At 43.5% G+C, this 22,989-nt stretch overlaps 2 protein-coding genes across 8 annotated transcripts in view; both read right to left on the minus strand.

Moving 5' to 3' along the window:
- ACAP2 (ArfGAP with coiled-coil, ankyrin repeat and PH domains 2) overlaps window positions 1–5,749 on the minus strand; it is a 60,749-nt gene extending 55,000 nt beyond the window's left edge. For all 5 annotated transcript variants that reach the window (XM_041414341.1, XM_041414339.1, XM_041414342.1 and 2 more), the window contains exon 1: window positions 5,605–5,749. In XM_041414341.1, coding sequence (XP_041270275.1) covers window positions 5,605–5,657 — 53 coding nt within the window. In that variant the 5' untranslated portion in view covers window positions 5,658–5,749. The remainder of the gene's footprint in view (window positions 1–5,604) is intronic.
- A 2,069-nt stretch (window positions 5,750–7,818) lies between these two features.
- Window positions 7,819–22,531, minus strand: PPP1R2 (protein phosphatase 1 regulatory inhibitor subunit 2). Of its 3 annotated transcripts, XM_041414337.1 has the most exons (7): window positions 22,323–22,531; window positions 17,668–17,775; window positions 17,191–17,268; window positions 16,786–16,889; window positions 15,453–15,632; window positions 12,506–12,556; window positions 7,819–11,216 (listed from the first exon to the last, which is right to left on the minus strand). In XM_041414337.1, the coding sequence occupies exons 1-6, from the start codon at window positions 22,466–22,468 to the stop codon at window positions 12,552–12,554; spliced, it is 621 nt and encodes a 206-aa protein (XP_041270271.1). In that variant the 5' UTR covers window positions 22,469–22,531; the 3' UTR covers window positions 7,819–11,216; window positions 12,506–12,551. The 3 variants fall into 3 exon arrangements, with proteins under 3 accessions (XP_041270271.1, XP_041270270.1, XP_041270268.1); XM_041414336.1 differs by lacking the exon at window positions 12,506–12,556; XM_041414334.1 differs by lacking the exons at window positions 7,819–11,216; window positions 12,506–12,556 and adding an exon at window positions 13,930–14,224.
- Window positions 22,532–22,989: the final 458 nt, after the last annotated feature.

Here is a 22,989-nt window from a genome sequence, read left to right on the forward strand (position 1 = left end):
CTCCCATCTCCATAACTTTGGTTCTTAATGTAATTATATGAGATGTGCTTAGCCAACATAAAGGAGGCACTCCAGGCTAAAGAACCAAACCTCTTCAAATCTATATTTAAAACCTGAAAGGCCATAAGGACTTGTATAATTACGGCTCCATTGCACACACACATAAATAAGCTGTCCTCTAATTCTGCAAGTACTCATTAAAGATCAGTTGTACAGCCTTAATTAACATCAGCTCTTCAGCAACCATCCTGCTGCTGTGCTAGAACAATGTTATCATAATATGAAGATTTTGTCACTATTTTCACTATAAGCTCCCTTCTTGCTCTGGGGTTTTTTAAAACATTTCCAGATAGAAATGTAAAAAGACCAAAACTGAGGAAGATACCATTTTAAGTTCCTATTAGCAATTTGATATATAGTTAAGATTTTTAAGTTTGCTCTTGCTAATGTAAATCATAACCAAACAATAAAGAAAAAGAATCACCATTAATAATCCTATCCTTTGTAATAACTGTGTCAGCCAACTTTTTGTTATTTTAAAAATGTAGGTGCCCTAACCAAATTAAGACATCCTGATTTCAGGACCTTTCTCTAATCTCCATTAGGAAGGATTGTTAACAATTTACTACTAAGTTTTTTCAGATACTTTCAGATATTTCAGTGTGAGAGATTTTTCAGAGATGTATCTGAGAGTGATCTTCAATGAACATTCTTCATTCTTGACTGATTTCCCTCCAAAAAAATGCTCTAACCCTGCACACTACACTCCAACAAATCACCCTTTCTTTAGGTCAATCATTTTTTTAAGGTACATTTGAAAGGCATAGTTACAAATTTAAAAATAAATCCATTGACTAGAGCCTGAGTAGAACAGGACAGTCGCTGCAATTTCCACAAAAGTACAGAATTAGAAACCTAGAATCAGTTTAACTAAGTTCAACTCCACCAGAGTCCCAGCAGCATGGACAGGGATGTTGTACACGTGTAACTTACCAACACCCCTCCAAGACTGTCCTGCACGTCACTTCAGCTACAAAAAGTACTTCTGCAGTCTCACACAGGAAATTATAAACGTTAACAACCACATAAGTATGAAATACGCTAAATGCAAACTCAAAAGGAAATGCTTGGCAGCTTTTTCTTTTGACTTATTGTATCTTTTTTCCTATTCTTCTGCAATACTTTCCATCCCCCCTCGCCAAGTATGTTACAAACTTGCTTTTCAGTCCCAAACACCAAGGGCAGAAAGCCCAGACCAAACATTTCTTTGGAAATTTGTTCTAAAACAGCTAGGTAAGTGTGAGGAAAACAGATTTTGTATGCAGAGTTCTTGGTCTCAGTGCTTTTCACACTCGCCACGTGGCTGGGTGCACCCCCAGGAGCAGCCTGAGTGATTTCAGGGAGCCACATCCACGCAGGTGGCTGAGCTGTAAAGCCAGGCTGCGCACCAGCGGTTTGCTGCCCCTCACGGCAGGTCAGGAAGCAGCTGCCCTCCTGCACCCTTCCCACTGGAACTCAGCACTGAAGGGACTGCTCTCCTCATCTTCCTATTTCTACATTTTCTCCAGAAGGTAATAAGCAGACCAAAGCATATGGGTTAGGCATTTTTGATAATTTGTCTGACTGCAACATACTCCAAATAGGTTAAACAAGTTACTTTCCTATATCACTCATAGTTCCAGTAACAAAACGTTTGTTTCTATTCGGGAAACAGACGCTTAGTGACAAACCATTGGTTACACAGTGCAAAAGTGAGAAAAAAATGCACCATAAATCTAGAAAGCCAGAAAGCAGCACAAGTGACCTCCTCAACCTGCATCCCCTGGAAAAGCATGAGGTGCAGCCGAGCTGGCCCCACACAGACAGAGCAGGGCCAAAGCCACGGGAGAAGAAAGGCAGCACATAGCAGGGAGCTCCAGTGACAAGCCAGCCTCACGCAGGCCTGCCACCAGAGCAGGGCTTTAGCTCAGGCAAAATGGAAGACTCAGATGAGTCCCTCTGAAAGGAATACACTATAACCACAGTTACACCCAGAAACTACCCAAAAATACTTCTACTAAGAATGGTAATTGACAACAGTTTCATTTATATTTTGATCTGTCTCATTCACCCATCATCTGTTCTACAGCTGGGGTCTCAGGAAATGAATAGAAATTTAAATGCAAAAAAATTTAAACTTCGGCAACAGTGACAGATAAGGACAAAGAAATTATTTCAAAAACACAGAGCTTTTTATTAAAGTATTTTAAAAGACTGGATCAGCCTGAATGTTTTTGAAGAGAGTTCTACAATTGCACAGATTACAAGCAATAGAATTTTGCTTTTTCTATTATTTGTTGTTTATCAAAATTGTTAACTGCTACTTAGAGCAGCTGTATTTCCACATCACTTAAAATTGCTTCTCCTTTCTAGTAATTTAGTTCCAATGATTCATGTGGTTGCTACAGTGATAACTCATTGAGAAAAAACATTCTATAGGTAGAAGAAGAAAAAATGAAAATGAAACAGCACTGTAGAAGCCTGCTTCATTAAACTCTGAAACTTAAACTCTCATTGTTTAAAGGAGAATTATTTCCCAATGCTATTTGCATATTTAAAAACTACTGCAGGAATGCACGATTATGTACACAGAACTTGCCAGCACAGCTCAGTTCTTATTGTTCAAGGGCTGCTCCTCAGCCAACTTCTTCATTTGATGGGAAGTCATTGACACGAACTGCAAACGCATTTCCTCACCAGATCTTTGGTGTGTCCATGTTTTAGGAGAGGGGATCATGACAGAAAAGCATGTGATTTCAGTGAGACTATTTTCAAAGCAAGTTTAGAAAAAACCCATGACTACACATTTGCAAAAGTGTGCCTGAACTCATAGCCTTTGCCACCACCTCAAAAATTAGTTTTAAATACCAAAGTCTCCAACTACAAACTGATTTGGCATATTTTAAGTTAACAAATCTAGTGATACAATAAGCCATTATTGCTTCAGATTTTGTAATTCAGAGATTTCTTTATCATCTACTGGAGGGTGAAAAAAACCAGTATGCCTTGCTATGAAATAACTCATCATACTTGTGATGTGAACCTTTATACTCATTTTTATCTAATCACATATCAGCACCTCAACAGCTACAATCCACTGTCCCTTCACAAGCACTTTAAGCAAGGAAACAGACCGTAGGTTCTTGATTTGGGGCCCAATTAAATCTCAAAGCCAAGAAATATTAATATGAACTTCACGAGAAATAGACAAACAAGAAAGCAGCTGAAGCTGCCTGTAGTAGCATGTTTTGAAAGATTTAAATAGTTCCCCATGAAAACAGGGATTCAGTGACTCAGGAACTCTGATTCACCCATGTCCTCCCAGTTATCACCACAACCATAAGAAAGTAACCTGTGACATTTCTATTCATTACATACCTCCCAAGAGTTTTACTTAAGAGCTCTGACAGGTATACTGACAGGAAGGACAGAGGCTACACCCTCCTGCTCAGCAAGGTCAGGAGAAAGCTACAGCTCAGCTCTGCTACAAGGAACACAGAGCAAGAAGCTGCTTTATGTCCACACTACCCCCTGCAAGAACACAGGACTGTCATGACCTTGCTCTACATTAGTGTCTCTATCATCCCTCAATAAAACCACTGCAGTAACCTTCATTCAGAAGGCTTCTACTCTTTGGGTTGGGTAATTTAAATGAACATTGAGAATAACCAAAACTGTAACAGCAAATAGTGATGACTAATAATGAAATATATGAACTTTTTCAGAAATACTACAGGAATTCTGCCTAGCAATTTTAACCATTTCCTACAAGGTAGTGGTTTTATTCAAAGGTAGTAGTATCAGACTGGAAAAAAGACCATGAGGTACTAGAAGACCCTAACAACAGATCTTCTCCAGTTTCTTTTCCTTGAAGGAAAGTAATCAAGAGGGGCAAAAGGAGAATGATACAAAGTGAATTCAAATGAACTATATGACTTACCTTGAAAAAACAGCAGCACACTTCTGCTCACAAATTTTAGTCACAACTTCTTGTTTGCTTGAGTGTATTTAGAACTTTAGCAGGTATGAGTAATTAAAATAATGCAACTACTGGTATAGTTGTGTGGTTAAATTATGCCAATCTACAACTGTGTTGCCACCAAAGGGGATGGACCAACACTGAATACAGTTGTCTCAGAATGTATACACACTAGCAAGCACCTCCAGCTCAGGACAAAGTTCTATGAAAGAGCTAAGCCAATGTAAAAGTTGCCAGCTGCCCTAAGGGAGGCCTCATTAAGGGAGGCCTTCCTCTAGCCTTGCTTCTGGCAGTGAAGTTTCCTCTCTCTACTCCCCATAAGCTTTATTAGGTTTCACAGCCACTGAGATGCTGACACAACGCACTAACCTGGCAGAGAACCATCCAGTCTCCTCTGCCAGGGCACCCAGCACTCTGAAGGATCTAACAACACACGTCAGAGTCACCAAAAAACCCGTGGGAGAAGCAGCCAGCGACAAACTGGCAGCAGAGGCAGGAGCAAAGGAGAGAAGAACAGGAACTCCAACTTCTGCCAAGGGTAAGCCATTCAACCAACCTTCCTTCTCCAACTTCCTCTACATCCCAGATACCACAGGATTGCTAAAGCTGATACAAGGAGGAGGCGTGAACGTACAGCCAGAGAGCAGAGGAAGAGCAGTACTATTTCCCTCAACATCCAGAGCTCACCACAGAGCCACAGGCACCTGAGATATGAGCTCGCCATGGGACAGGACGGGCACAGCAGTGACACATCATGTCACGGAGCTGTTTGTGTCTCCACCATCGAGCAGGGTAATACCAGGCACAGAAACCGGGTGTATGTAGGCACAGACCAGCCACACATCCCAAAGAGAGGCACAATTATGTTGATTAGATACAACGGTGTAAAATACACATTTGGGTAAAAACATAAGGAAAGACTGAGGGAGATGATGCCTGACATAAGCAGAAATAACCCTACAGCAACGATAGACAACTGGTCACTCGACTGGGGAAAAACAAAGGAGTGTGCCTTGCTCTGACAACAGGAAGTAAGACGATACCGAGCTTGTTTGCTACTGGCACCCCAAGAGTGGCCACACCGAACACGGACCACGCAGGCAGGAAACGCTGGGAACTGAAGTGTGAGCACAGCTCTGAAGAACCGAAGACAGACCACCAAAGAGTTGAGCTCCTGAGCCTGAGTCTCAGCTGACATTGCTTCGGCTGACCAGCATTCCCTGCACCAGCCGCCCGCCACCATTGACCCCCATCTCCTCCAAGGCGTGACCCCAGCACCGCTCCCTGCTCACCGCGCTGCCTCCGCCCGGGCCCAGACCCCGCTCACTGCGCAGCCAGTCCCACGTACCGCACACGCTGCCCCTCTCCCTTGCACTTCCCACACGCCCGTCCCCTTCCTCCTCAGAGCCCCCACACCGCGGCAGCAGCCACACGGCCCCTGCCTGCCCCTCCACGCAAGGCCGGCTGCCCACAGCTCGCCAGCACCTGTCACCCCCAGCGCCCGCACAGCCCGGCCCGCTCCGCACACCCCCGGCCCCGCTTCCTGTCCCCCGGCACGACCCCGGCCCGGCCCTTCTCGGCGGCACCTGAAGCGCGGCGAGTCCTTCAGGCACTCCTCGAAGTCCACGGTCACCTTCATGGTGGCGGGGCGCGCCGCTGCCTCCGCTGCTGCGGCTGCTGGCGGTGGTGGCGCGGCGAACCCGGGGCCAGGCGAGACCGGGCCAGGGCCAGGGCCGGCGGGGCGGGGCGGGGCCCTGTGCCCGCCCCGCCCGGGCGCGACTGACGGCCCGGGCAGCCAGCAGCGACCGCCCGCGAGAGAGGAGGGGCGCGCCGGCCAATCACAACGCGAGAGGGGAGGGCTCAGTAGGCAGAGCGCCCAATAAGCGCGGCCACTGGGCACATACAGCCAACCGCCGGCGCCGCAGCGATTGCTCCCGCCCCAGCGAGCTCAGAGTGACAGCCGGGGCCACCAATGGGCAGGCGGCCGCTCCGATCGGCAGCTCCGTCGCCGCCGCTGCCCGGATCGCTGCGGCCGCAGCCCGGCCCGGCGTTCGCCGCCGTGACGCTGCCTCGGGCGGGCCGGGCCGTGTGGCGCCGGGCCCTGCTCAGCCGGTTGTCGGTACCTGCTTGGTGATTTTTAAATTACAGCTCTTCACTAAACGGGGGGATGTCTCCCTCGGGGCTGAGACACGCGGGAGGCCCGCGCGGGCCCCTGAGCAGTTGTACCGGGGCCAGAGCGGCCGCTGCCGTCAGGCGGGCCCTGCCCCTCAGCCCGGCCCAGCCAGCCGCGCCGCGGAGCGGAGCGGGGCACCAGCGGGAAGAGAGCTCCGGGGCCGCGTGCTCTCCTGTGTGATTCACTTCTAGACAGAGGAAATAACTCGTGGGGGAGACTCAAAGCAGTCTTTGAAGGAGAAACGCAAACCGCAGGTTTTCCTCTCAAGGACTATCAAGTGTGCATGCTTGGGTTTCTTACCGAACCTTTGTCCGAGAATGTTTTTTGAACTAGAGCGGATTATATTTTGAAGTAGAGTGACACAGAGTGAGCAGGACCATGTTGCAGTCTCCAGTTTGCAGTGAAGGACAGCAGAACATTGTAGATTTCTGATCGTTTAAGAGAATACAGAAAAAGATCTCTTAACCAGTTCTCTTAACCAGTTAGGTGCTGCTTAATGTTCCCAGATGTAAAACTGACAGACAGGAGCACCAGCCATCCCCACGCCTCCTCAAAAGCAGCGGCAGAGAAGTCGAAGTGGCTATCCAAGTTAAACTTGCCGAAGATGAAGCAGTCACACGTCACGGGCTCCATCCCGCAGTCCCAGGGACGGAGCTGAGAAGCTGGCAGAAGTAGATGGTGCTCACTCTTGCCTCCTGCTGGGGTCTGAGGAGCTGCCACACCTGCTTCCAGCGAGCCCTTGTCCTCTGCAGCTTTCACACCCTCCCTCACCCCAGCATCTGCACTAAGTTTCACCCCTTGTTTTATCTCTTTTGTTTTTTTCATATTCTTCCCATTCTCTCTCCCCCACTTTCTTTCAGTGTTACAATGAGAAACAGTCAACATGGCAGGAGGGGAACATAACTTCTTTCCAAGAAGCTGACCGTCTGCTGTACCCTTACTGTCCCTTCCTCAGTTAAGGTGTCCTTTCACAGTAGCAGAGGGACACTTGGTTCAGTCAGTTGTGATTTAGGATGTCAGGTTTTTTTTCCTAAGACTAGTGAAATGTCAGAACCAAACTACAAGTTACACAGATGTAACAACTGTATATTTTTGTGAGCTGTCCCTCACCAAAACTACCTACCACTATTTTGATTAGGCATTCAAGTCACACATGTTAATATTTGTATCACTGGGGCTGCAATTATGTTGTGAAATCCACTTTTCAACTGAAGTATGAAATTGAAAAGAGCCCAGCTCTGTTTTGAGGAAGAGTTTTACTTCCTAAGAAGTATCTGCTGTTAGTCATTTTCCATTACTCCATGCTTGTGAGTGATGACTCAGTGCTGACCATGAAGACACAGATCAGTTGTGCTTAAATACTACAACACACAAAGAAAAACACCTTGAAAAATGCAACCTTTTCTGTGGTACTAACCTTAGGTTACCAGATGTATACTCTCAGGTCTAGGCAAGCCAGCAAATCTGATTGGATGAACAAACCAATTTACATCAGTTATAATAAATGAGAATAATGAGGAAATTACAATATTGGTTTAAGAATTTATCTATGAACACACCTGCAAATTTTAGCTGCCAGTTTCTTCTGAAGAGCTCCAAGAAGCCAAACATTATTAGTGTCATAAGGTAGTAATGAAAACAATGGTTTTATTTATGTTGTGACACTTAACACTGGTTTCAAACAAAATAATTACATGGGTAAGGTGGCACCATAATACCACAAAAAAACATGTTACAGAGACAAAGTTCTGATAAGATGTACAAGTTTCACATGAGAGAGTGAGCTGTGGAAAAAGTATCTGTGGTTTCCATTAATTGTACAAGTTGGTGGGAAAGAAACTGTGGACAGAAAAAATAAAACCTATACACATGAGTTAAGGCTCTTATTTGTAAGTGATCTTCCTACTGGAAGCATATTGAAAATGCTTTCTCTAAAGAGGATGCAGCTTGAGGACTTAAACCTGTGCAAGAAGATTCACAATGACGGTGCTGTGGAGCTCACTGTCCACATAAGTAAGCGCTGTGTTGTTTCCTCCACACCACTCTGTATTGTACACTTGAGTATTCACCATATGCACCTAAAGACTGGGATGTGCAAGCAAGCCAAGTCCTCATCAAATGCAAAAAGAGAAAACACATTTCTTTGCTTGTCCCCACTCAGCAGGGAACTCTGACATTTCTCAAACAGAGGGAAATCAGACATCCTTTTGTAAAAAAGCTGTATGGAGTTTCTGGAGCCACTGCAAAGTAAAACTTGCCCGATTTAGCTTTTAAAATGCATCAAGGTGTAAGCAGAGAAAACCAAGTAAACCAGCCTTTCAGTTAGAAGCAATGTCAGGGATATTGGGTTGCACTTCTGCTGAGGAAGACAAAGAAGCACCGTGAACAGAATCTTTGTGAGCACTGAGGAAAATGCAGAGAACAGAGCCTTTAAAAAAACCCCTAACTAAATCGAGTTTCAAAGTAGCACCAAACTTGGAATTCAGGTGCTTGGTGGCACAGGAAAAAGGGAGATCACCCAAGCAGTTCAAAATCACCTGAGTGATGAAGGGACCTACTATACATTATGTGGTTCATTTACAACCATCGTCATGCATTTGTGTACCTCCCTCAAAGATACATACTAATTTCATTTAGGATTTTGGAAGCCATGACAAGAAAGGTTCTTAATTGGAAGTTAGCAAAGTTTGTTTGTTAAACAAAATGCTTTCTAGACCTTGTAAAGTACAAAGAAGCCCTGGTGAGCACCAAATGGCCTTGGACACAAGAAAGTGGGGGGTTAAGGAGGGCAGGACATTAGCTCAGGTAAGATCTGCTGCTGCTGCTGGATTCTACCTTAATTGCAGGTACAAAGTACCTGTGGGTACTCAGCACAAAGTACAAGTGACATGTTCCACAGCTCACAGAGCACACTGGTGTCACCTGCACACACTGCTCACCACGTCCATGCTCAGGCTGACAGCGACAGGGCTTTGCTGAGCACTGCCATGCTCTCAGCAGGATTTCAGTGCCCAGCTGGGGCAGGCCAGGCCAGCAGCTACTCAGTCTGAAATACAGCCCAGTGCACACAAGCCAACACTCTGAACACTGCAAGCTGCTTTATAAAAGGTACAAACCTAAAGTTCTGAAATCCTATTCTTAGGAGCCAAACTGAAAGCTACAGTAAGTGACTTGACGAGTCAGAAGTGTCTAAATGCTTACCCTTTGCCCCTGTTTACTCTATGCAAGTGACCACATTTAATACAAGAAGAAATAGCACTCTGCATGTTGAAAAACTAGCATTACCACACTGGCCAGAATCAAGAGTTCAACTCTTGTGAGAAGACCCTACTAATCTCGATTCAGGACCTTAGAAATTAACTAACCCAAAACTGACCACCCTGTTACCTGCTGAGGAGAGGAGATAGTTGGGAAAGGCACACTACAAAACACACTTAGCACAACTCACAGATATCTTTGGCAATGCATCCAGTCTAATGAATCATTCCTGTAAAAATCTCAAAGGACAGCATCCTATTGCCTTATTCACTCTCAATATTTCTGGGACTCCAGGAAAGCTCACACTTGAGAATGCATGTAACTGTAAAATAACTTTCATTCCTTTATTCAAACTTCACATATACAGTGGAGAAAAAGACATTTTAAAATAGATCCATATAATTATATGGATTTTTGCAACATATCAAATTCAGATCAAAATTAAGATATACACTGTATTTCATAACCAAGCTAAAGCTTAAGTGTGTACTTTGTTTGTGTAATAAAACCAGGAACTACTCTGAATACTGGAACATTCACCAGTCAAATTCCACGCAGTGGGAAGTTTTTACAGCAATTTGGAGGTGCAGAATCCCTCTTTACAGCTATACAACCACACAGTAAACAAGTATTTGAATTAGGCAGTTTCCCTTCTAGCTTCCAAAAAGCCTTCATTTTACAAAAGCAGCTGCTGCAAGTTGCAATGGACACAGGAAGATTTAGACCAGTGGTTTTCAGTATGGAAGTTGCCAACCCCAAAAGAGTAGATCAACAGTAGTTATCTTTAATAAAGAACAGCCAGAGCCTAAGCTCAGCACATCTTCAGTCCTGATGTATATTTCCTCGTGGCTGGGTGTTTTTCCTCAGGTGCTAACAGCGCAAACAACTGTTCATGCAACTGGAAAGAACCAAACGTTTGAAACAAGAGCCAGAAGAGTAACAGTGGATGTGATTTTAAGAGAAAAGCTGGAGGGAACTTTTGTGTTCTCACAATAAGCCAGAGAGAGCTCCACAAACCAACCAGTCCTGATGGAAGAGGTTATGACAGTTAAATGCAAAGTTCAAATTAGCCGTTTCCAGTGTAAAAACACTCCCTCCACTAGATGTTAGTACTGCTTTAGTCAGAAACTAACAACCGACTGCAAACACCGCTCTTAAGAAATAACACAGCTCTTGTTCTAAAGACTGGGAAAGTGCAGGCAAAAACATACTGAAATCTAGATTAACAGGTCAACACTTTACAAAAAAAAAGTTGTAGGACTTGAATAATCCCTTTTTAAACTGCTTAACACATCTGATAAATAGCTTACATGTCAATCTGATATACGCTGTACCGTTTGGCTCTTGAATCCCAAAACTTTGCATATGAGACACCACATCTAGAACACTCTCAAATAAATAGTGTAAAACCAAAAGATAGTGAGTGTTTCAAAGCAAGAGTAACAGTACATCACGCAAGATAATCAGCGCTATACATACAGGGAATGCCATTCTGGTTGAACAAATTATGAAGCAGTATTCTCCATGAAATACTAGGCACAAGAATAAATCAATTAGACAGTGTTTTCTGCCTAATGGACAAGTCTAAAATTAACATTCTTGGCAATACGACATTGTAACTGATATGCTTCTTAACATTTAAGAGCCTTAATTGCAAAAATCATGAAGCGATGTTTATATTTGTGTCTTTGACAAGCAGTTACAGTTCTGGACAGATTTCTTCTATGCTGTGTGCTCCACTTTCCAGCTGGTCACGAGTAACATGTGCTGCATAAGAAAGATTATAAAAAATAGATAATTCTTCACACCCATTCAGTATTTTCACAACACACACAAATATCCTCCTCAAACCACCTTTGCTTCTCCAAAGATGATGTTTGCCAACCCATCTTAGCAATGTATAAGCTTTTAGTTGTAGGGTACAGAAATGTCTAAAACAGTTATTTGACCCTCATGCTCTAAAGAGAGGGCCAGCACCACTGTTGTGCACACCAAGCACTGTGTGCTCAGCCCCCCAGAACTGGAAGGATTTAACTCAGGTGCTCAGAACTAACAGATAAGGTTCCTGAAACACCAGCAAACATAGTACTTGCCACATCATGAGGCACTTGAAATTAAAAAAACCCCAAGTTTATACATGAAGGAGTACAGTTGTGTGTTTTCAGGAAGTTGTTAACTCATGCTTTTGAGCAAAAGCACTGCAGTAAATCAGAGGAAACTCCTCCTCAGTGCTGATCAAAGAATACCTCATCAAAATGATAATATTCTTTTTAAAAAGCCAGTTAGGCTTGGGCACGAGTTAGATTTGGTAACATGCAGTTTAACAAGCAAAAATGCACAGTTAACCAGTTAACCAGCAGAGCTGATTGCTGCGTGCTCCCAGCCTTCTGACTTAATTAGTCTTTAGGGTGATGCTTGCCCTGGGTAAGAAAACAACATATTCTGTATCTACCAAAGGCCAAAGGGCACACCCAGTCAGTGACAGCTCAGCTGCTGGGTGCCATCTGAGCAGGGTTAGCAGAGCAATGCAGCTAAATGAACCAGAGGAAGAGAACAATAGTCTTACTGCTTGTCAATTGAACTGCTATAGACAACACCCTCTGGCTGATACTTTTGTGTAGCAGAAGACAGGTCTGCACTGAAATCATCATGCTTAAATTTACCTACATCAGGAATATCTCCTTCAGTGATTTCAAAGAGAATTTCTAAAGGGAAAACTTTTATGGAGAGAAACAAAGGTCACTTCTGCTGGCAAAGTCAATTTATGTTATTCATGGAGTCATAAATAGCAAGTAGCCAGAGAAGGTGAAATGCTGAAGCAAGAAAATTTAGAATCATAGAATGGTTTGGGTTAGAAGGAACCTTATAGGACATCCAGCTCCAAGACCCCTGCAATATGCAGTCTATTACAACTTATACTTTCTTTTCCACAAAAGAGCTTGGCTGCTGGAATCCATACACATGGCTACTTGAGGCAAGAAAGGAATGATCCACCCATTTAAAACACTTGGTAGCCACAATGGAGACAGGAGCAAAAATATACAAAGAGTTCTCACCATCACTGACTGGACTGGCCATCTTCATTTCAATCAGCAAGAAATCTCAGTCTGTAACCAAGAAGTGCAACTTGTATTAGTGGACCTGGTAGTACCTGACAGGAGCCTCCTTAAACCTGCTCTAAGTCTTTAGCCCATTCTTGGAAAGCAGAGTGTAGAGACTAGAAGTGTATGGTTAGTTTTACTCAAATACAAACCAGACAGAATTAAAGGGTAGAAAGAAACATCAGATAAGAGAAGCACAGAATCTGTACGGGTTCTTCCTGGATAGAAAAAATTCCAAGTGAGAAGAGGTTCTCAAATTGGCTGAAAAACAACCCAGGAGCCAGTGGAACCCCAGAGTCACAACTGACCACTAAGAAATGCCTCTTGTGTCACATCTTTACCTGCAACAATCATCAGTACTACAGAAGTCATGTTACTCCATTGGAATAAAAGGACATTGCTCACATAGACTGACTGGCATTATAGCTGAGTGGCAGCCACATCATCTCATGAGCTCCACAACTTCCCAAGAACTCAAGTCAAATGGAAGAATTTATAAAAATATAGCTACAATACAACATGCAGAAAACCCAGGACATTTTCACTGACGTTAAAAGCAAGCATCAGTGCTGTTAGTCAGTTTAACAGAGTGATGCCAAACAATCTATTGCAAAAATCAACTCCTGTATCAGCCAGTACAAGAGTAAGGAAACCCTCCCTTTCCTACTCTAGACAAAAGCATTTTAAAATACAATTTCAAGTCAAAGAGCTCTTTCAAAGTTATCCAGGTGAATAATCTTTCTATATACTGTTCTCAGGAACATGAATATTAATAGGATTTTCATTTCCTTCTGCAAAGGAAACAGCCTAATTTTTAAATATTCAAGTGCTTAATGTAAAAGCACAGCATGAACAAAAGTACAGTGACCAAAACCACAAGTAGCAAGTGTTAAAGCCATCTATTTGAGAAACCTTCTGTAGCTCCAATTAACATTTATGAATAAGGAGATTCTTCTGTGGCCTCAGAATACAGATGAAAGCAATAAATAATGTAATCTCAAAAAAGTTATTTCAGTAAAACTTTGACATTAACACAGTTGTGTGCTGAACATTTCTCATTTCAGTGTAGGAATTTCTTAAAATGTGGGCAGTGACAGAAGACTGGTTTATTAACACTTTTGTTCATATCCCATCATCCTTTGCCCAACCCTGTCTCATAATCCATCTGAGGGCATTCAATTCACCACCTGCTACAAAAGTGAGACCAGTACTTAACCTCAGAAGAACTGATCAAGGAAGGGATTAAAGGCTGTGATGGCTGATATAGCGATTAGGAGATAACAAAACATGAAGGTTTAAGCAGAATGATAGAGAAGTGAAGAATTGAGAACTACATCAGCTTCATGGAAAGCATTTCTATATGCTACGGTGTGGAGGTGAACCAGTTAGTTAACGGGTTGCTACACTGGCAGACAGCTACATTTATGGAATCTATTAGCCGTGAGCAGTCTAAAATTGATAATTACCAGTTGTGGCTCTGAAGCTGGTTATGAGGAAGGTGGAATGGACTTCAACAATAGAGATGGAAAAATGCTGCAAAGGTCTGCCTTCTTTCCAGTGGCGAATGCAGCTGGGGAGCGGAGTTGCCTCCGTTTTACAGCAGAGTGCAGAGAGAGGGCAGCTTCAGGCCATGCAGAAGGCTCATACGGCTGGCTATTGCAGCCCTCCTTTCCCCTGGAGAGTGAAGTTCTAGTAAATAGCCATTATAAGGCCTATGTTCAGTTACTGGATAAAGTCAGTCCAGTAATGGGTCTCAGACACATATAGCAAATGACCCTTTCAGAGCAATTGTGAAGGAATTAGTCCTCCTGTAGTAAATAACAGGATGAACATGTGCAATCCACAGAACTTAAACACGCAACTTTGCAAATCTCCTTTTTATTGCGTGGTATATAAATTAATTTTAGACGAGCTCCTAGTTCACATGGTTGTGAAAAGCAGATGTGAACCAAGTTAAACCCATGCAGCATCTTCCCAAATCTGCAGACCATGCTAATATCTCATAGCTTTGCCAACCACAGATGAACAAGGCTTACAGACTTCACTGCCACCAGTCTCATGAGCAACAGATGTATGGTTTATGTCAAAAATTTATTCAAAGTGCTGTTACATAAAGAGGTGGGGAGTGAACTGTAATTATTCACCAGAATACCACTGCAGAAGTCTAAGACTTTTCACCCAGAGAGAAGTTTAAAGATGAAAGAGAAGGTGTCAGCCTCTATAGCTTTAGGAGTTTCCTGTGAAGAGACAGCCCTGAAACAGGTTCCAGCAACAGTTCCCACTTAAACTGGGATACTTAAACAGTATCCCAGACTTTCTTCCAGTAGCTGCACTGAGAGTCTTACCCCATACAATAGCAATGAACATTTCTGCTCAAGGACAAGTCTGTATTGAAGGCCTAACAGCAGTTTTACATTACAGTGTTTTTCCTCAGGAAGATAAATACAGTCCTTCCAACAAGGAGGAAAAGAAACATTGATGGTAATCTCCCATTGCTGGCTACAGGATGGATTGGGAGCAGAATAGGAAATGACCCACAACAAAAAGCCAGGCTCTACCATGTGTCCATTAAAGTGTTCAGTACAAGACAGATCCTCCTTTAAAAGGGACACTGGCAACTTCACTACCCAAAGTCAGTTACATTGGGGAAATGGTAAGAAGCTGAAATGTTTGTTTTTCTGTTATGCCACAACAAACAAAAGCCCACATGCTGTTTTTATCAACACTGAGTTTTTGTTCCATGCTACAAATCTACCTATTAAGACAGAGTGCAACCTTACTCATGGAGTGTTACATACATACTGTACTCCTTCTAATCATCTCACACCTGAGTATATTCATTTCCAACAGCTCAAAGGGCCACCAGTACTTACAGGTGCTTTTTAACTAATCAGTAGCTCACCATGTTCGGTAGCTTCTGTATTCATTGTTTCTACATCTGCAGCATCACGCATCTCTTCATCCTCATCATCTTCCTCTTCTTCACCATGTAGTTCTTTTGCAATGAGCTGCCTTGCCAGCTTGATGTTTCTTCCTTCATTGTAGTGCATTTTTCTCTTCATTTCAAACTGTTTCTTTTTCTCTGTGGGCAAACAAATGAAAATAGTTGTTCCTTCCCTTAAAAAAAAATTAACATATCTTCTTCGAAGAGGAACTCACCGAATAAAAATTATTGTCTTCAAGCAGTGGAATGTTCTTTTAAAATGAGTCTGACTTACAAAAAGGATAGTAACTGGAATCTCATAAGCACTTTTATAAGAACCTGTTTGCAACTAAGAGCAAGTCTGAACCAAGAGAAGTATCTGGTAAAAGTACACAAAACTCCAAAGTTTCACAAGCCTTGTTTCTAAGTAAACTCAAGGACAAATTGAGACATACTGCTGGGATAGAAGATGAACTTTTGCAGATGTGTGGTTTGACTCCTGGCTAGCCACCAAAGGTCAGTTATGAGAGATATATTTACCACATGTAGAAGAAAATATTTTCCACTTTCCTCATGGCCTGAAGCCAGCTCTGCTCCATATATTAAACATCAGCACATCCAGCAGTAATGTGTTGTAACTCAAGTAAATTTTGCTTACTGCCAGCCCCAGCGCTTTGCTCTTTTCCTACCTTGAGTATAGGCATAGGAAGGTTTCACACTCAAAGCCAGGCAATTTGAGAAGCACCAGCTAGACAATACAAGCCTGAAACCTTAGAAGTATTGCTCTTTCACTGTTCCCTGAAAACATTCTAGTCCAAGTTAACAGGAAACAACATCTCTGTTAAAGATGCTATTTGTTTGGAATAATGTAGACTTCCTAGTCCATCCATCCACCAATTGCTTTGAGAACTACAAAAATATAATCAGTACATTTACAAGCAATTAGCAGCATTTTATTTGTAGTTGTACTCATTTAATTACATCTACCTGAAATATGTTCAATTTAAGAACTATTCCTTCAACCCCAAACCAGAGCTTCTTATTTGAGGTGTTTTAGCAGGAATTCCCATACCTTAAGCTTGTATACAGGGAGGCAGCCAACAACAGCAAATTCCTGTTTATGTGTAGATCCCAAACCAAACATTCTGACTAGAAACAAGCAGTGTATTTGTTCAAACACTATTTATCTTTATTTTCAAATCACAACATTATTCTGATAGTACTTCTTCTTTGCAAATATTTCTTACAGAAAACCTGAAACTATTTGTAGGAAAAGAGTCTAAACAAAAGAAAGAAAACAACTTATGCCTACCTCGTTCTTCAGGTGTTAATTCTTCATCCTCATCCTCCTCCTCACTGCTTTCTTCTTGCCTTGCTATAATCTTGGGCCCTCTACCTTCAGCTGCAGCTGCCAGTCTACATAAATCATGCAATAAAAAATGCTGAAACAGCAAGTTTTTCACTATTTAAAATACATGACATTTCAGAATACTCATACAAGCAGCTTTATTATTTTTGCCATATTTGTATGTAGCAACAACATGCAAGAGGTTTGAATTACCAGTAGCACTATCAAACACTGAAAACCACCTAATTTGACAACAGCAAAAATGCAGCTTCTAGAGAATACCTCAACAGCTTTCCAAAAAGAAAATCTACCCCAGGAAAGAGCAGATTATCTTCACATTTAGTCAGTTTTTATTATTACAATACTTACTTTTTACTCAACACATCTGCTCTTAAGGGCTCATATTCTGAATCACTCACTGGATCCTCATCATCTTCTCCTCTCATGCTTGGAGGGCAAACAAAAAGTAGCCACTTTTAGTAATTTGCTTGACTTTGTAGTTTGCTCAAGAAAACAGTCAAAACCTTACAACACTCAATTAAAAGACTCCTTTAATGCTTTAAAAGCTTTCCAAATCAACTTTAAATATTGATACGACATTATATTCTAGTACTGAAAAAAAATTGAATCAGTAGAAGTCAGACTCATTTATTCCACTCAAAGGCTAAAGCCTGCTAGAACAAACCTCTCAGACTGTTCTCCTTATTTAGAAGCTTTGTAGATCTGAGTTTGTTGCATACACCCAGCAGGCCTGCACAGTAATACTACATCACCCACAAAGTAAAGTTGGCTCTAAACCCACAGTTCCACCTGGCAGCACACAGACCAACACTTGAACAAGCGTACCTGTGGTAGGGAGTACTTGGCTCATCAATTTTCATCAAGCCATAATCTTTGCCTGCAGGGTGGTATGTAGCTATGATGTTCATTTCATCCCACTTCTGGGATTTTTTACTGAAATATGAAAAGAAAATTGAATTTTCTTATATTCTAAAACAATTAGTTCTGCTTTACCAGAGAAGGAATTTTTAAAACATCATCTGATCTCTACTACATACTAAGCACAAAAAATATTGTTATGACACACATGTTCAAAGTATGACTTTTAAATACTGCTCTGTACGTACTTAAGTCATAACAAATTATCAGTGCAACTTCATTGCCCTAAAAAGTCACAATAGCTAAACAAACTCAATTATCTATAAACATATTCTTATTAATATAATTCAGAGACTCCTGGTCTTGTTCAATGACTGTCTTGTGAACTGTTTGATTTTACAGTAACTTGTAAAAAGAGAATTCTTCTCCTTATTGCAACCCACAAGACTTCAACAAAACCCCATACCTTTGAGTTCACCTCTGCTGAAGGAGCTGGAATGATTATTAGCAAAACTGTTACATAAACAGTAGCTACCAACAAATCCCCTCCTGCAGTGAAATAAGTAGCATAGAACAAGCTGATTATTAATACTGCTTTTGTCATCCTAAATTGGAATAATAAGCCAAGTGATTCACTGCTATAATTAAGCCGAGGGAGTTTCACATTTTATACAGACAGGCACCAGTGAGGCTACATTATCTAGAATTTTCTTAGTCAACCAGAAAATGTACCATTTTATGTATATTTGAATAAACTAAAGCTCACCCACCACAAAATATATAAGCCACCAGAAAAGCAATTGCCTTGTGGCCAGAGAAAGAGCCATTCCCTGATCTAAAAGCCAGAAAAAATGTTTAATCAACTCAAACCACCATGTTCCACATTTTCTCTAAAAATGTTACTGCAAACTTCATAGAAGGTGGTCTTTTCCTTAGTTTAAGCCAATAAATTCAATTTCATAATAATACAAAAATTGTACTAATTCATATATACTTGTTGTAAATTATTAGTTAAGGAAGCAAGCATTACATGACTTTGTGGGTTTTGTGGGGGTTTTTGTTTCTTTGGGGTGGTTGTTGTTTGGGTTTTTCTGGGGGGTGGGAGGGGGCAGTTGGCAGGAAGATTTCCACTAACTGCTCTTGTTCAAACACAGATCCGAAAGATATATTCAATCTCAATAACACAAGTGCTCTTAGGCAGAATAACATCTGTAAAACAAACTTGATAAAGCAAGATTCCAAGCACAAAGTACATTCTACATTTACAGGATAACTGCATAATACAGTGTGAGAGAAAAAAACCTAGAGAGAAAAAAAAAAAAAAGATGTGGGGGTTGATGCTGAATCCTACATGCCACAGGCTTACACTCCAGAAATTAATACAAATTGAATGATCTTAATCCCCTCAGCACACAGCAGCCAGTGCCAAGGTCTCATGTTCGAGGCTTCAGGTCCATTTAATCATTTTGTGCAAACACAAGGACTGCAGCATAAGCGGACAACACGTGAGTCAGATCGTGGCTCTGGCAGGGCGGGGAGTCATGAGCTTCGTGATGACAAAGCAAGAGCTCCGCTCTAGGAATGCCACTCATTCAAAACTGCCTGGTTAGGAGTCGAAAAATCCCCAGTTTACCCAGTTTAACACAGCCTACAGTTCCTCCAGGACCAACACAAGATGCTCATTATGTTGCACAGTGAGGAATTTTACCAACCAGAGCACTTAGACAATGGTACAGAGGGAACACAGCCGCTGTAAAGAGACAGAGCTCAGCTGACAGGGAAATCCAACAGATGGGAGACATTCCCTTCACATGCCTTGTGCTCACTTGCCCAGAGCACATCGAGGTTTATAGCCCAGGCTCACAACTCCACCTAATAATAATACTGGCAACCTTGGAACAATCCCTTTGGCATGCACTGTGCTGGAAATCAGACAGCCCACACTGAGCAAGTCAGTGAGTCATGAATAAAAGACTGAACAAGTTTTTAGTGGCTTAGCTTTTCACACTTGTTTTTTTAAACTCAGATTCCAACACTAAAAGCCTTGGCTGTGAAACACCTCCCAAAGCACAGCTTGAAGTTCACCTAGGGGGGAAAAAAGTCATTAGTGGCAAAGAGACAAACATGTCATTTCACCCCTGCTTTAAAAAAGCCCTCCCAGGAGAATGACTAAGTGCTCTGAAAACCCACACCTCCCCTGGTTGTTTCCAATTTTGCATGCTTAGGCATGTCTGCACAGCACAACACTAATGACATGGCTTAGGACCATCAAAGAAAAATGCATCCTGACACCCCTTCAGACACAGAAACAGGAGATCTAATCTTCCTTAGGAAAATGAGATTTGAAAAATCTCATAAGTGCTCATTTCTATGTTCTCACATCTTTAAATATATACAACAACTTCATTTGATGTCACACCAGGTGGTGTGGACAGACAAGAAGTTTCAGCAGCAGTAACAGCCAAGGAACACTTCTCACACCTCCCTTGCTCTTGCCATAGCAGACTCACCTCTTCCAACACAGCTGCTTGTGCACACACACACTTCCACAATTCCTTTGTAAAATATCACATCTACTCGCTCACAGGCTCTTACGGGGGTCTGAAGGCAAAAAATACACCACCCCAGTGTGGATGCCAAACACATCTGCCACTAAACCACAATCTCAGCTCTGAGGATGCAGTTCCAGTGGTGTCCCAATCTCTCAAGCTTCCTTCTTGCATCATATTTTCATTAAGGAAATTTTCCAAACAATGTTACCATCACTAAGAGCAGCACAAGGTCAGTAATGATGCAAGTACATGAGAGCTCTGAACATCGTGCTTTAAAAGATGACAGCTGACACAATGAGCTCTTTCATCTACAGATATTTTTAAAGATCTTCAGACCTGATTTTCAATATTAGAAATAAGCAGAAGAATTAAGAAAACAGCTACGTGAATTTATTAACTAATCTTCAATCTCAAAGGAAAATCACAACTGTACTGCTTATCATTCCTCTAAAACCAAATTTGTTTTGCTGAAATCAGAAATAACACTGATATATTGATACATTGGCAACCAAAAATAATACCTGCACAGAAACCAGCTTTATATACCCTGTACTGATCTTTCCAGGAAATTTTCTAATGCAGCCTGCCAGCTAATATCTTTCAACTTGCAAGGCAATTTCAGAATTAATCTGACTTTATTGGCTCATGTTGATAAATAGGAAATTGAAGCTGGACTCTAGCCCACTAACTACTTCCCAAGAAATTACTGTGTGCAATAACCAATATACCATACACTCATCATTCATACTCTAATTTCTACTCATTTTTCAAGATGGTACAAAAGAAACTGCAGAAAATTAAACACAGGCTACTAACAGCCAGTTGTAATTTATGTCTGGTGTGGTGCTAAACACATCAAGCTCCACATTAGAACTAAGGAAAAGAAAAATCACATTTGTGTAACATACTGCCACTTACCTGTTTCAAAAACATCATCTCATTCATTCAGTTGACTTTTTTCTCTGGAAAGCAGGAGCAGCTAACACAAGCAACACTGCAACCCAAAAGCTCTTCTTTCTTACCTTGCTGACTTTAGATTACATTCATGACTTAGCTAGGCAAAGAAAGGAGTATTACCATAATAATAAAAAAACCGACCAGCATGACCATGTCGTTTTATCATTACTTCTCTCCTTGCAATACTGAATAAGGTGCCAAAAAAAGAAAACTGTCCAAAGCAAATTTGTAAAGACTGACTTCAGGTCAAACCTTGCTCATCATAACTTGATGGAGAACCAGAGCAAGGGCAAGCAGCACATGCTGGGAGCATCAGGAAAAGTGTAGGATTCTTAACCATCAAGGACAGGTGCTGGCCAGCTGAAGACCACTTCTGGCATATCTGGACTAACTAGGCATGTTACAATTAAACCAAGATTTTCATGTCATTAAATAACAAACCACAAGGCTGTGCGCATTCTCAAGTGTGAGATTTTCACGGGTGGCTCCTGCCCAACCGAGAATACATCTTGATGATGTTTCAGCCCAGGAGAGGTCCCCTCTCCAGGGACATGCCTTTGATTACAAGAACTGAGCTGCCTATGAGAGGGCTGAGAATAAACCAAGCGCATTTCCCAAACTGTGAACTATCCTCGTAGCATCGGTAAAACCCTTTGTGAGCTGCCACACTTAGCAGGTGACAGCCACTCCTCGGCAGAAGCCACGGCGACAGCTCCCGCCGGCCTCAAGCGAGCGGCGCTCCCCGCCTCCGCTCAGGTGCACGCCCGGCATCCCCCGGCTCCCGGCGGAGCTCCACTGCCGGACCCCGGCATCCCCCGGCTCCCGGCGGAGCTCCACTGCCGGACCCCGGCATCCCCCGGCTCCCGGCGGAGCTCCACTGCCGGATCCCCAGCGCCGAGCGGAGCCGAGCTCCGGGCCCGCCGCCGCACGGGGGGCACGGCACGGACCCCCGGGCAGCAGCATCCCCGGGCACGGGGCGCAGCAGCAGCTCTGCCTGGAAACGCCGCCCGGCTGATCCCGCTCCGCGGGCCCCTCGAAGGAGCAGGACGGCCGGAGGGAGGCCCTGCGGGGACCCGCCGCCGCCGCCCACCACCACCACCTCCGGGGCCTCACCCTTGCTCGTCCTCGTCGCAGGCCTGGCTGGGCTGTCGCGCCCCCACGGCCGCTCCCGACGAAGCCTTGCTGCCGCTCTTCTTCAGGATGCCCTTGATGGGCCCCCGCCCCGTCGCCGAAGCGTCCGGTACCGACGGCTCCTCCATGGCCGCGCCGCCCGTCCGGCTCCGCCGCCGCCGCCGCCGCCCCGGCCGGGCCCGCCCCGCGCCGGCGCCGCCACCTCAGCCCGCGCGCCTGCGCCTCCTGGCGGCCGGCGGACCGACAGCGCACCCTGCTGCCGTGCGCCTGCGCCACCGCGAGGGGGCGCTCTGCGCGCGCGGGGAGCGGGGACACGGGGACAGAGGGACACGGGGACAGAGGGACACACGGACACGGGGACAGGGACAGAGGGACACACGGACACGGGAACAGGGACAGAGGGACACACGGACACACGGACATGGCAGGGACAGAGGGACACACAGACACACGGACATGGCAGGGACACGGACACAGGGATAGAGGGACACACGGACGCGGACACTGGGACAGAAGGACACACGGACACGGCAGGGACACGGACACGGGGACACAGGCACAGAGATACAGGGACGCACAGGCACACAGACACAGAATCACGGAGGGACACGGGGACAGAGGGACACGGGGACAGAGGGACACACGGACA

Source organism: Onychostruthus taczanowskii, unplaced genomic scaffold, assembly GCF_017590055.1.
Source record: "Onychostruthus taczanowskii isolate IOZ18803 unplaced genomic scaffold, ASM1759005v1 scaffold45, whole genome shotgun sequence".
Classification (NCBI taxonomy): Eukaryota; Metazoa; Chordata; class Aves; order Passeriformes; family Passeridae; genus Onychostruthus; species Onychostruthus taczanowskii.

What these genes read in the sequence shown, in the direction of transcription:
- PPP1R2 (XM_041414334.1), bottom strand. Translation starts at nt 22,468, where the DNA reads ATGGAGGAGCCGTCGGTACCGGACGCTTCGGCGACGGGGCGGGGGCCC. An exon ending in TGCGACGAGGACGAGCAAGG is followed by an intron (nt 17,776 to 22,322) that starts GTGAGGCCCCGG and finishes TTCATATTTCAG; the next exon opens with TAAAAAATCCCAGAAGTGGG. An exon ending in TACAGAAGCTACCGAACATG is followed by an intron (nt 14,225 to 15,452) that starts GTGAGCTACTGA and finishes TTCACTCTCCAG; the next exon opens with GGGAAAGGAGGGCTGCAATA.